Below are 13,384 nucleotides of genomic sequence, written 5' to 3'. Positions count from 1 at the left end.
GTGTGAGATATTATTATGGCGTATGATAAATCTGAATGGAGATACTGGAAATGTTGCGTCGACCCAAGAATAGGATTAGGGCAAGAAAAAAAACGAAATTCCACATCAGACTATTTCCGACATTGTAGTTTCAATATCGAGTGATGATACTATGATTTAACCCACAGCCCACTGAGTTTCTCGCCGGATCTTCTCAGTGGGTCGCGTTTCCGATCCGGTCTCTTCTCTTGCTAGGGCCAGTGTTAGCAACACTTCCGGTTTGAGCCCCGTGATCTCACCTACACGCTAGGACAACGCTGATATAGCCTCTCAAGGCTATCAGCATAGGTAGGAACAATAAAAAGTAAATGCATCCAGTAGACATTATAATTTATATCGCGAATGCAAACAACAACAAAAAACAATTGACCCATCTATACTTTTTATTGAAGCATTTATTTCTATAAGTACAACAAGGGAAATGGCCTTAGAACACACCGAACAATTAAATACAGTAATATGTATAATTAAAGTAACTTTTATGGTTTAAAAGGCCTTTTTTTTTTTAATTTACTTTGTATGGTTTTTGGAGTTTTAGAATAATTAACAGCTTCACGGTAGACGGACTAAGTCGCGGGTAATAATATTATAATGAAATTAACAAACACGATATTAAATCGTAAAATTATTTCTAATTATATTTGCGACTCGTGAAGATTTTTTTTTTTTATTGCTTAGGTGGGTGGACGAGCTCACAGCCCACCTGGCGTTAAGTGGTAACTGGAGCCCATAGACATCCACAACGTAAATGCGCCACCCACCTTGAGATACAAGTTCTAAGGCAGTGATTCTCAACCACTGTTCCGCGGCACTTTTGTGTGCCGCCAAATTTCATAAGTGTGCCGCCAAATTTTGCGAGTATATAATAATGTTAATATTATTAAATTATATCATTTTAAAAGAAAAATATTTTAAACATGAATATATGTATATTTAAATCCACAAAAAAAATGTATAGTATATTTTAGTTTATTTCGTATATTAAAATTTTTTGATAAACTATTTATGCAGTGTGTTGTAGTAAGTAAATAATTTTTATCTTTTTGTGTGCCGCCAAATATTGAAATCGTTAAATATGTGCCGCAACAAAAAAAAAGGTTGAGAATCACTGTTCTAAGGTCTCAAGTATAGTTACATTAGAATATTATGGCGACAAACAACCTTATTTAGAAACATTTTTAAACATTTGTTTTTTTTTTCTTAAATACAAATGCACTTATGAACAAAGCTAATTTTTTAATTGATCACATTTCACGAGACGGTTTTATGAATTGGAGTTTGCTTAAGTTTGCACCCCGCCTATTTCTGCCGTGAAGCAGTAATGCGTTTTCGGTTTGAAGGGTCGAGCAGCCGTTGTAACTATACTGAGATCTTAGAACTTATATCTCAAGGTGGGTGGCGCATTTACGTCGTAGATGTCTATGGGCTCCAGTAACCACTTAACACCAAGTGGGCTGTGAGCTCGTCTACTCATCTAAGCAATAAAAAAAAAACTCCTAAAACCTTAGGTTGGTACACTTAAAGCTTAATTTACAATAAAAACAGAATGATCATAAATTAATTGTTGATTCTATTCCTGTGGTGTTAATAGAATGGGGTGGGTTCGTCCGCCACCCGTGGACCCTCCCGCTCCTTGTTAACTATATAAGAGTAGCCTGATCTAAGCAAACTCATTCCGTATCGGGACAGCATCAAGGAAACACCACAGCAAATAGACAATACAACATCATCTGTTAACGTAAGTGATTTGTTCATTGTAATTGTTTTATCATCTATAAATTCCGTAAGATTGTTTCTTTTTTTTGTGTTTTGTTAATATAAATGTATCCTAACAATAGTTTTCGTATTTTAATGTTCACTATTAAACTTAAAGCATCTAGAGAATTGAAGTGGGTTAACTAAATTTTTTTAAGAGAATTAGTTTTATACTTCAAACGTCTTGTATGTATTCTATCAGCTTATAAAATTAAAGTCTCTTTTAGTCTAGAAAAGGACAAATAACCCTTTCCGTCTCCTTCAAATAAAGCGCATACCTTAAAGTAGTAAAATCGAAAAACTAAAAAAAAAAACAATTCTTCAATTAGATTATTTGGAGTTTACTGAAAAATAATAATTTTGGATTAGGCCACTTTAATTCTAAAGGTGCGAAGATAATAAGTTTTTTTTTTTCATTTGTCTTCGTGTGCATAGCTTGCGTTTGTCCCTGCGGCTCTGCTGATGCCCGTGGACAGCGGTAACCGCTTACGTTAATATAAAATTGACAAATATCAGCTTCTCGTGCTGTTCCCATGCGGACTCACAATACGTCATATCGTCACAAAAAAATCTAAACAATCATGACAAAAAACCACTGGAATTTACGCCAAAATGGCGACGACAAAATTTAGGCAACATGTTTGTTTTTTAAGGAGCCTTCATTAGCTGTCACTTATTTAACGTCCCGCCTTTTTTTTCGCGGTAGCCATTTTGAATATATTAATATTTGTTTCCTATGTCACTAAATTAATTATGGTAAAATATTTCGTCTAGATCGAAGTGGCTTCTAGGGTAGATGTGCCGGAATTATTTTTATTGTCTAAATAGTTCGCTGCGTTAGAACAAATCGATTTTTGTACTTCATTCCCGTGAATTTCAAATAAAAGTGTATGCTATAAAAAAATTCCCAGTAAAACTTACAAATCGTGATTCATCTTCAAATTATTGTATTCGATATTTTTTCTTATCTAATCGTGTTTTATGCGTTTATGTGACGTGAAACGTTGATGACGTCATCCTATTATTCCAAGTATTTCATAATTCGCATACATCTCGTGTCCGTCACTAGAATTGGTTGGAAAATCCTATAATCACTATTTTCTGATTACGTTTTTCGGACACAACCCAACAATAAAATGTAATTCGATATAAAATATAATATCACATTCGTTCTAGAAAATTTCGTACGAACCTTACTCAGTTACTATAATAAATGGGCACAGCGAATCACACAATCCAAGACGCATTTATAAAATGAGATTTAACTTAAAATATCAAAGATTGAAAAATTCCAATACTACTGAATGAAAATAAGCACTTGAGTTCGCCAAATGCTATTTTCCAGTACTCCACGATCTTATCATAATATAATATTTTATAATATACGCCAGTATTAATATACACCACGCTTTTTTTACAATAAAATCATTTTTTCTTACACTATTTTTAATTCAAATTTATTAAAATTTATTTTCTATTTTTTAGTTGGATTTTCTATAAAAGCGTATTTGTTAGTTTTTTTAAACTATTATTTATTTTTCATTTTTTAGTTGAATTTCAATCTTTTCAATTATTATTTTTCATTTTTTTTTTCTAATATTGTATTGTCATCGGTCCTTAATAAGTATACCAAATTTAGAGTTAATCCGACATTTTGAAGGGGGTCAAAAGCATATTCAAAGATTCCGTTACATACTAACATACATACCTACGTCTGAAGCTAATAAAAGCGTATTAATATACGCTGGTGTTACCTATAATAAGTACGAAGCGATTTGAGTTATATACATTTGGAATTTAGAAATGAGGAAATCCGTTAATAAACTTGTGGCAATGGGCGGGGTCAGAAATGTCACTTGTTGGGGCTTAAGGGCCCATGAGTGGGGACGAAATGCACCCACAAGGTCGCGGAAGCGCACTCAATACTGCACAAGTGCACAATCTCAGTGCTCAGTGCTGTGACTCAGACGACATCTTGCATAACCTGATGCCCTAGTGCTTGTGATTGTTATTTCGTTACTTTGTAATTGTAACTGTATATTGTAATTGTAAAACTCTACTATAAATAAGCATTTTTTTTCAATCGTGATCAGGTAGGTAAAAGCGATATTTTATTTATTGTCCTTAACAGAATTATTTTCTGCTTTATTTATACGTTCGACTCATGGAAATTGTCTGATGAAAAAATAATGTAACATTACGTGTTTAATATCACTCACACAATCTATCCTATATAAAGCGGTTTGATATCAAACATAGTATTACAACAGTAACGGCTTCAGACCGGCAAGGTTGTCTATTTAGCTATGAATTTCAATGTCCTTTTTACAACAAAAACCTTAACAAGCAATTTGTTCCAGGTTACTAGTGTCATCTAGCGTCGAGCAGAAAAATGATCAGCATAATGTCGGCCCAATTGGTGTTGGTGGCTCTAGTTTCGCTGCAGTGCGGCCTCAATGCGAGTGCGATTGATAGCACGAAATTGGACAACAGCCTATCCAGTGGTAAGTGTTTTTTGTATAATGTATGCGTACAGTGAGAAAGTAATTCAGTACTGTTTATTAGTGTTTTTAAAAAGTTAGAACAAAATGTTTTTGTAAAAACGTTATTCTAGCGCCATCTGTTAATGGAAATACGAAATACCCTATTTAAATGCAATTATTGAAATGGCACAATTTAGTTTCTTTAAATTATAAAAATTCTATTTAAAATAATGAAACAATGACATCATCACTTAAGTAGATCAAAATATCTCTTGAATGAAACAAATTGTTTTTTCATTACATTTCTATGTAAAAAATGCCTTTATATCCAAACGTCAAAATGTTGAAAATGTTCTGTTTTCAAAAAGATAAATCTAAAAGTATCGGTGAATTTCTATAAAATTTTATTCCATACAATTTAATATGTCTATATTTTATGTATGTAGCTGATAATTTCTCCGAATCGACTTGCAAATAGCCCGGCCGGTCACATTACATTATAAATTTAAAACGGATTTAGATTTAACATTTTAAAAAAAAACTGTGTTCCATTTGATCTTGTCACCAATATTCAGTGTTATCATACTTTAAAATTAACTTTTTTCTGCTTTGACTTTCAAAAGTTTTTTTTTTTTGTTAATATTGTTCTACTAAATTCTTAACCATAGACGGAAATACATTTCAGCTATAGGTAATTTTATATATTGTGTGTATTTAACTAACAGAATAGCATTTTTTTCATGCCCCAAATATTCAATCTATACTAATGTTATAAAGCTGAAGAGTTTGTTTGTTTGAACGCGTTAATCTCAGGAACTACTGGTCCGATTTGAAAAAATCTTTCAGTATTAGATAGCCCATTTATTGAGGAAGGCTATAGGCTATATAACATTAAGACCAATACAAGTGGAGCACCAATAAAGAATGTTTCAAAATATGGTTTTAAATAGCTCCTTAACATTCTATAATTCAAAAATATCTTCACTTTCTACGTAAATGATGTGGGGAGGGGGTAAAATTAAGCGTTATGCCAAAGTAACTATTCCACGCGGACGGAGTCGCGGGCAAAAGCTAGTATTTTTTATTTATTTTTATTTTTAGATGGATGGACGAGCTCACAGCCCACCTGGTGTTAAATGGGTACTGAAGCCCATAGACATCTAAACGTAATGCGCCACCCAATTTGAGATATCAGTTCTAAGGTCTCAGTATAGTTAGAACGGCTGCCCCACCCTTCAAACCGAAACGCATTACTGCTTCACGGCAGAAATAGGCGGGGTGGTGGTACCTACCTGTGCGGACTCAAAAAGTTATAAGTAGTAAAGTAATGTAATATTATTAATATACCTATATGAGCATACGGCTGATACCAAGCTTTTGAAGTGTCTTAATATGACCCACGGCTCCATACCCACTTCGTACAAGGCGATTACTGCAATCCTATTTTCTCTAACAACCCATTCCATATTGTAATTTTAATAATGAACACGAAAAAATATGTGAAATGGCGCAAAAACGAAAGAACTTTTAAAAATAATATACCTACGTGTTCCAAATTAAAAAAGTTGAAATAATTGTAAATAGACATGCTTTAACAAAAACCGACTTCAAATAGAAAAAAAAGATATTCCAAAAACAAATTAACATACACTAAAAACAATAATCATTGAAATCGGTTGGCGTGATATTGAGTTATTGAGTTACCTTATTCATCTATTTGTCGCGCACGTACTTAATGCAAATTTAAGACATATGGTTTTCTCATGCATATCATTATTAAAACTGCACTAAATTGAAATGGGACCACACGGGAAGAGTCAGCTTTCTAATAAAAAAAGAATCATCAAAATCGATTCACCCAATCAAAAGTTATGAGGTAACAAACATAAAAAGAAAAAACATACAGTCGAATTGAGAACCTCCTTCTTTTTTGAAGTCGGTTAAAAGTTGACCAGACTAGTTATTTAAGTACCGACTCGAACATCATTGCAGTGAAGTAATAAGAATCAATTATGGAGACCTCAAAGCGGGTCACAGCGTACAGAGGCATTCTTTAAAGATAGTGATAAGCACGCGCAAGCTTTGAGCGTAACCCCTCATCTAATTAACAATACCTCTTTAGTTGTAGTGTAGTAAAAATGACAACATTCTTCTCGGCTTACCCCCGACTGACCCAGTTATTAACGGTTAGTTAGCATCAGTTAGGAACACGAAACTTTGTCATTCCGCCTTCAGTAATTCGATATTAATCGTCCATTAATTAATCTATCTATAAATATAAAAATGGATTGCTGTTCGTTAGTCTCGCTAAAACTCGAGAACGGCTGGACCGATTTGGCTAATTTTGGTCTTGAATTATTTGTGGGAGTCCAGAGAAGGTTTAAAAGGTAGATAAATATGAAAATGCTGGGAATTAAATAAAAATGACAATTTTGTTTTTCCTTTGATGTGTCGGAGGGATTCCTTTTGTTTGTTTTAAGTTTATTTTATACAAAAGTTTAGGTATTTTATTTATCGTTTGAGGCACTACGAAGTCTGCCGGGTCAGCTAGTATCTGATATAAATGAGGAAACTGTTTTAATATGTTTAAAGATTACTGCGAAAGTATTTGTCAAAGTTATTTTAGTGCCGTTGTTACGTGACTAATTGAAAGTGGAGACATCAGCAAGTTGTATATAAGCAAGCAGCTATAATATTAGGCGAAGTTTGCTGTTTCACCATATTTTATTTATATTTTTTATTGCTTAGATGTGTGAACGAGCTCACAGCCCACCTGGTGTTAAGTGATTACTGGAGCCCATAGACATTTACAACGTAAATGCGCCACCCACCTTGAGATATAAGTTCTAAGGTCTCAAGTATAGTTACAACGGCTGCCCCACCCTTCAAACCAAAACGCATTACTGCTTCACGGCAGAAATAGGCAGGGTAGTGGTACCCACCCGCGCGGACTAACAAGAGGTCCTACTACTAGTAATAATGTGACCAGTAATAATAATGTTTTCCACAGCGCCTTCCGTTCCCAAGCGTAGGGTTCTGAAGAACTTCGCGCATATATCGCAGGCGCCTCCCGACACCGTGCATCATACCACTGGCTCGCAATTAGAGCTGGAATGTCTGATCATAGGGAAACCAGCGCCGATCGTCGAATGGCTGAAGAACGGGGAACCGATAGAGGAAGTAAGTTATTGGCTAAGCCCATATTTTCATAAGATTTGGAACTCTGTAAACTTATGTGATCCTAATAACTATAGAGCAGTGTGGCACCATTTGGCCGTTGTAACCAAACTTGAGACCCTAGAACTTATATCTCAAGGTAGGTGACGCATTTACGTTGTAGATGTCTATGGGCTCCAGTAACCACTTAACACCAGGTGGGCTGTGAGCTCGTCTATCCACCCAAGCAATAAAAAAAAAATTTGGCTGGTGGTGGCATCTCAAGGTAATGTATAATCTCAATAATAATAATAATAATATAATGGTAAAAAAAGCGTGGGGGTGCTTTGAATTCAATGCTACTGAATTGTCATCGGTCCTTAATAAGTACGCCAAATTGCGAGTTAATCCAACGTTTTGAAGGGGGTCAAAATCATGTTTTTTTTTTTTTTTTTTTTTTCTTGCCTTTGTAGGCAGACGGGCATACGGCCCACCTGATGGTGAGTGGTGGTGATGGTGTTCAAAGATTCTATTACAACAAATTTCCATACATACGTCTAGGCTAATAAAAGCGTAGATATTAAAAAAGAACATTCCCGTTTGATATTTGGTAAATAATTTTCTAGATCCTTCTTCAGGATTGCATCGTGGCGTTCAGGAAAAAATACAGCGTGAAGGTACTGATCGATTCATTTTTTGTTTAGTACGAAGAGGCAACTAACGAAGTCATCCTGACCGACCCGGAGAGCTTCGCCAAGATCGTCAGCAAGCTGGTCGTGGTCGCTCCCACTGATGGCGACCGGTATACCTGCGCGGCCAGCGCGGGGCTCAAGCGAGACAGCGCCACCACCACTGTGTACACTGACGGTGAGTAGAGCTCACGGGAGCACACGAGGGAATTTTTTTATTTTTTTTTATTGCTGAGATGGGTGGACGAGCTCACAGCCCACCTGATGTCATCGTGGTTAACGGAGCCCATAGACATCTACTACGTAAATGCATCACCCACCTTGAGGCATGAGTGCCAAGGTCTCACTTTTAACTATGGCTGCTCCGCCTTTCAAGCCGAAACCCATTACTACTTCAGGGCAGAAATAGGCAGGGTGGTGGTACCTACCCGTGAGGACTCACAAGATGTCTTACCACCATTTGTTATAATATAAATACGAGGTTTTTTTGGAATTTTTTTGATTTGCCGGTCGATTTTACTAGAACGCAATTCAATGTATTTCCTTACATTATTATTGTATAACTAGCTATACCCGTCCGCTTCGCTGGGCATTTCAAATTAACATTATTATTTCTCAACCCCCACAATGATTCTCATAATTAACGCCCCCGCAACTGGTGTAGGGAGTCCAACACTCATATAAATATTAGCCTATCCATTAAGTACATGTATTTTCTACATGGATACCAAGTTTCAAGTCAATCGGATGCACGGTTCAGTAGTTATAACGGAACATCCGTAAAAACCACTGTAGATTTATATATTAGTATGGATTAGTGGTTGCCTTGACGATAAGACAACATATACCTAGCATTTTTTTAGTACGTAGGTTTGCAATAAAACATAACAAAATGAATCGTTGTATTAAAATATCATATTCAATTTAAAATCAAAACTAATGTTAATACATTATAATGTATCGTATATCGTATAATGTATCGTAATATTATGCGGTTGAGTTTCTAGATCCTTCGACGTTACTTGCCTAACGAGTCTTGGCCTCTCCAGGTGACGAGGAGGACTTATTAAGCTTGGAGAAGCTTCTCTTCAAGCCCATCAAGCCCACAATCACTCTGCACTACAGCGCGGTCTTCCAGAACATCGGGACCGACCTGCTGCTTCCCTGCAGGGTGTTCAGCTACGCCAAGACCCAGGTGTACTGGCAATATGGCGACAACAACCTGGTCTACGAGACCTTTGGCAGGATAAGAGTAAGCGTTGAATGACGACATAAATTGTACTTTTTTTGATTGAGTGTAATGGTGGCCCTGAGGCCTTTCCAGTTTCACAAGGACAGGTGGGCGAGCAAGGGCTCAGCCAGGAGGGGTGGGATTTGCTAACAGCTGCCCGAGCGCCTCCAAGGGAGACCTAACAACTCAAAAGTAGCTGCTTCGCGAATGAGTAAATTGTTCTAGATGCAGCTTGTATTAATTGCTTATTAACGTGCCGCCACTTCGCCGGTAACTACATTCCCGATCCTGCGGACAGAATGGAAAGCAGTCAACATCGCCCCAAACACGTCATTTCGGATTCTCCCGATCCCCTAACGGTGCTTTTAGGTACCTCAAGCACCGGTCATCGTTCTCGTCGAACCCGTCGCTTGCGACGAAGGACTCGATGAGTAAATTAACCCCCAGACACAGCCCACTGAGTTTCTCGCCGGATCTTCTCATTGGTTCGCGTTTCTGATCCGGTGGTAGATTCTGCGAGGCACGGCTCTTGCTAGGGTTCGTGTTAGCAACGTCGTCAGGTTTGAGCCCCGTGAGCTCACCTTCTAGTTAAGGTTACGCTGAAATAGCCTCTCAGGGCTATCAACTTACGTAGGAAAAAAAAGCTTATTAACGCTTCCGTGAAAATTTCTTGTTGATTAATTACCTGGAGTGAATTATCAGTGTAATTGTATTGTGGTTCACATTAAAGTTTCGGATTCATCCGATAAAGTGTAATTAGATTCGCGGAAATTCATTTACGTAAAGCAATGTGAGACGCCATGTTTTTTTAGTGCTTCCCGCGCATTTTGTTGAATAGCTTATGTTGCTTTTGATCGAATTGTTGACTTAGTGGATTTTAACCAAGACTTTGAGTTGAATACTGGCTCGATTCCCGATAATTACCATCATTTAAACATTTCTGGAGGTTTCTGTTTAATATTGAGGTGATTTGCTTTCTATTTACGCGAAAATTGATGGGACTGTATTTTCTTCTCAATCAGGTGCTGCCGTCCGGGGACCTGTACATCAGCGGCCTCAAGTGGTCCGACATGGGCAACTACACGTGCGTGGCTAAAAACATTTACGGCAAGGACACCGGTTCCACATTCATTTACCCGGTCAAGCCAAGCAAGTAGAAAAGGTACTTTTAATTTGATGATAGCGCCATCTATCCGTAAAATATACAGCCTAGCTATTTTAAGTAAAAACTTTACTTAAAATATTCTTATAAAAAACTCTTTAACGCCATTTTAATTTGAAACTCATTGAAACGAAAGAGCGACTAAAAAAAGGCAAATTAAAATATCCAACCGTGAAAGGGTATTTGGTTTAAGCGACATTTTTACAACTTCACTGGAGTGCTGTACGGAGTTTGGAAAAAATAACATAACAAAAAAACTTCTTCAGCTATTTGAAAGAAATTGTACGGAGTCAACTTAATTGTAATTCAATAAAAAACATTCAATTGTTGATCTTAATCAAAAAATAAAAAGGCCCTTTAATTACACAGATACCTAAATGTCGCGTATTAAACCAAATTTTAGCCTTTTAACTCTCGATATATTTAGCCAACGAGATAATTTGACAAAATATTCTTGAAAGTTTCATTTTTTTTGATTAGCACTATCTATCTTTGATAATGATTCTTCAATGATATTAGGTACTTCGTTTGACTTTCAAAATGTTACAAACAAATACCTAATTTATATACAACGCCATCTATTAGCAAGTACTAGTCAACCGTTTTTGTTTAATTTTCGAACAAATTTATTCTCTCTTTTCAGGAAAATAAATATGTACGACCACGCCAATGCCCGCCGAAAGTTTCAAAAGAAATCGATGTTCCTACTTTTTAAGTAAAATATTATTAATTACTGTTAAATTATTGTGAGTCACTAAGTTTATTTTAATTTATTAGTTTGAAAATACATTTGTACTTATGTCCGAGATTAGACGAAATTAATTTTTAGTTTATACGTTGTTTTTATTTAAACTTATTGTTAAATAATTAATTACGTACATAAAATTTAGACGAATGTTGATTATAATGATCTTCTGTGATTAAAATAAATGTTTTATAACGCGAATACATTCCTTTTTTATTTTCCTCTGAGCAGTAACAGAACTTATCTTTTAATTTGATATAGTGATAATTTAAGACAATGTGAATTTTTTATTTATTGGTTTCATCGGAAATATTTAAAAATACAACAAAATAATAAGCAGCATGTAGCGCCATCTGCTGATGAAAATCCAGGCACCATAGATGTATTAATTCTGTACTAACCTCTTACGAATATATGAAGTCCTGGTAAAATGTCTTCCGAAATCAATGCAGACTGAACCTTATACAATTAAAGTTAAAAGTGAGGAAGCAGAATACAAGATAGCGAATGAATGGGTAAAACGTAGACTGGTTTGGCGAAGTAATAAATTGGATTTAATAATACTCTTCTTAAGCCATGTGGTCCTAGTATTGTCAGTTCCGAATCTTTCTAGAACGTTTGTTGGATTATATTGGTTTTTTTTTTTCCTTTTTTATAAGTCATTTTTCTTCCTTTTTATTTACCTAAATTTGTGATTGATCAAATTGATTTATTATTAATTAAAATCAAGTACACACATACTTCTCAAATACTATTATTGAACAAGGTTTTGAAAACAGAAATTCATTTTAAAAAGTAGTTTGTTTTACTGTATCCTTCGTCTTCAAACATACGGTGCTTTAAATTCTGAAAATTACATATCAAGCTTATGTGATCCTAGTAGGGAAAAACCGAGATCTGGCTGTTCCCAGTTAATCCCGACCTAATCTTATAACTCCATCCAGAGATTCCAGAAAACTTTCTGCTGTTTAATTCCACATTATAAAAACAGATGGGGCTGCTAACTATTCGCTGAGAACTCTTCGTAATTCTGGGCGCCTAGTACAAATGGTTCCCTATCCGCGGTTGAAGACCTATCCACAGATTGTTTTGAGTGACCTTATAAAATATTAAACCAGATAGCTCGTGCGTCGTCACTAGCTCAATGAACTTCATTACTTATTTCGCGTCAGACACGTTTTAATCGATAAAATTCAAAATGGATTGTGAATAGATTGCTTGCATAGTTGTATCGCCCTTTAGATAAGGCATTTACACTTAACTAATCGGCAACCCAGAAGTTATTATATTACTAGAGCCTCGGCTTGGTTACAGCGACACTTTCTTTTTGGTGTCCATGGTCATCTAGTTGACCGTTTGTCTATCGGCTAACAAAACGATAAGGCATTAACAAACACAGTTGCAATGAAATCGTTTTGTGTACGACATAAATAACGAAAAATTATATTACACATTAACATTATATTTGTTGATGTAATTATTATTTGAATGTAGCAATAACAATTGTAATTTTTAGCTTCTGACATTGTTATTACTATCCATTACCTCTTATTCTTACAGATCTAAGTGATTATCTGATATGTAAGATCTTATCTGATGTAAAAATTTGTTGATTTTTGTATGATCGGATTTACTCGTAGATGAGAAATACTCTATCAGTACAAGTACAGTATTTTGACTAGAGTTTTATTAATGACCGCTAGCCGTACATTACTCAAATTGCAACTGTACGGTTATTGAGACTTGATTGTGTAAAAAAAAACACAATTAGTCGTCTATCATCAATGAAAGGGCAGAAGTTTGTATAAGGATTGGACATGACTTCGAAAAGTCTGAGTAGTTTTATTTTCTTCTGAAGAGTTCATCACATGTCATTTTCTTTCTTTTTAGTATATGAACCGTAGTTTTCTATCTTTCATAAGAATCTCGAATCTCGACGTATCTGGACTGGCACCATAAGGGGTTTTTTTTTATTGATAAGATGGGTGGACGAGCTCACGGCCCACCTGGTGTTAATTGGTTACTGGAGCCCATAGACATCCACAACGTATATGTGCCACCCACCTTGAGATATAAGTTCTAAGGTCTCAAGTATAGTTACAACGGCTGCCCCACCCTTTAAAC

At 35.7% G+C, this 13,384-nt stretch overlaps 1 protein-coding gene across 3 annotated transcripts; it reads left to right on the top strand.

The window, feature by feature from the left end:
- Positions 1 to 1,668: 1,668 nt before the first annotated feature.
- On the top strand, positions 1,669 to 11,461 carry IBP2 (insulin-related peptide binding protein). 3 transcript variants are annotated; one of them, XM_028182713.2, is made up of 7 exons: positions 1,669 to 1,777; positions 4,155 to 4,298; positions 7,288 to 7,457; positions 8,138 to 8,300; positions 9,172 to 9,374; positions 10,376 to 10,515; positions 11,159 to 11,461. In XM_028182713.2, the coding sequence occupies exons 2-6, from the start codon at positions 4,187 to 4,189 to the stop codon at positions 10,508 to 10,510; spliced, it is 783 nt and encodes a 260-aa protein (XP_028038514.2). In that variant the 5' UTR covers positions 1,669 to 1,777; positions 4,155 to 4,186; the 3' UTR covers positions 10,511 to 10,515; positions 11,159 to 11,461. The 3 variants fall into 3 exon arrangements, with proteins under 3 accessions (XP_028038514.2, XP_028038532.2, XP_028038522.2); XM_028182731.2 differs by lacking the exon at positions 1,669 to 1,777 and adding an exon at positions 3,732 to 3,887; XM_028182721.2 differs by lacking the exon at positions 1,669 to 1,777 and adding an exon at positions 3,998 to 4,085.
- The last annotated feature ends 1,923 nt before the right edge of the window (positions 11,462 to 13,384 follow it).

Source organism: Bombyx mandarina, chromosome 24 (genome assembly GCF_030267445.1).
Source record: "Bombyx mandarina strain Sakado chromosome 24, ASM3026744v2".
NCBI classification, from domain to species: domain Eukaryota; kingdom Metazoa; phylum Arthropoda; class Insecta; order Lepidoptera; family Bombycidae; genus Bombyx; species Bombyx mandarina.
The sequence above is the reverse complement of the archived record's forward strand: the minus strand, read 5'-3'. Positions and strand labels throughout refer to the sequence as shown.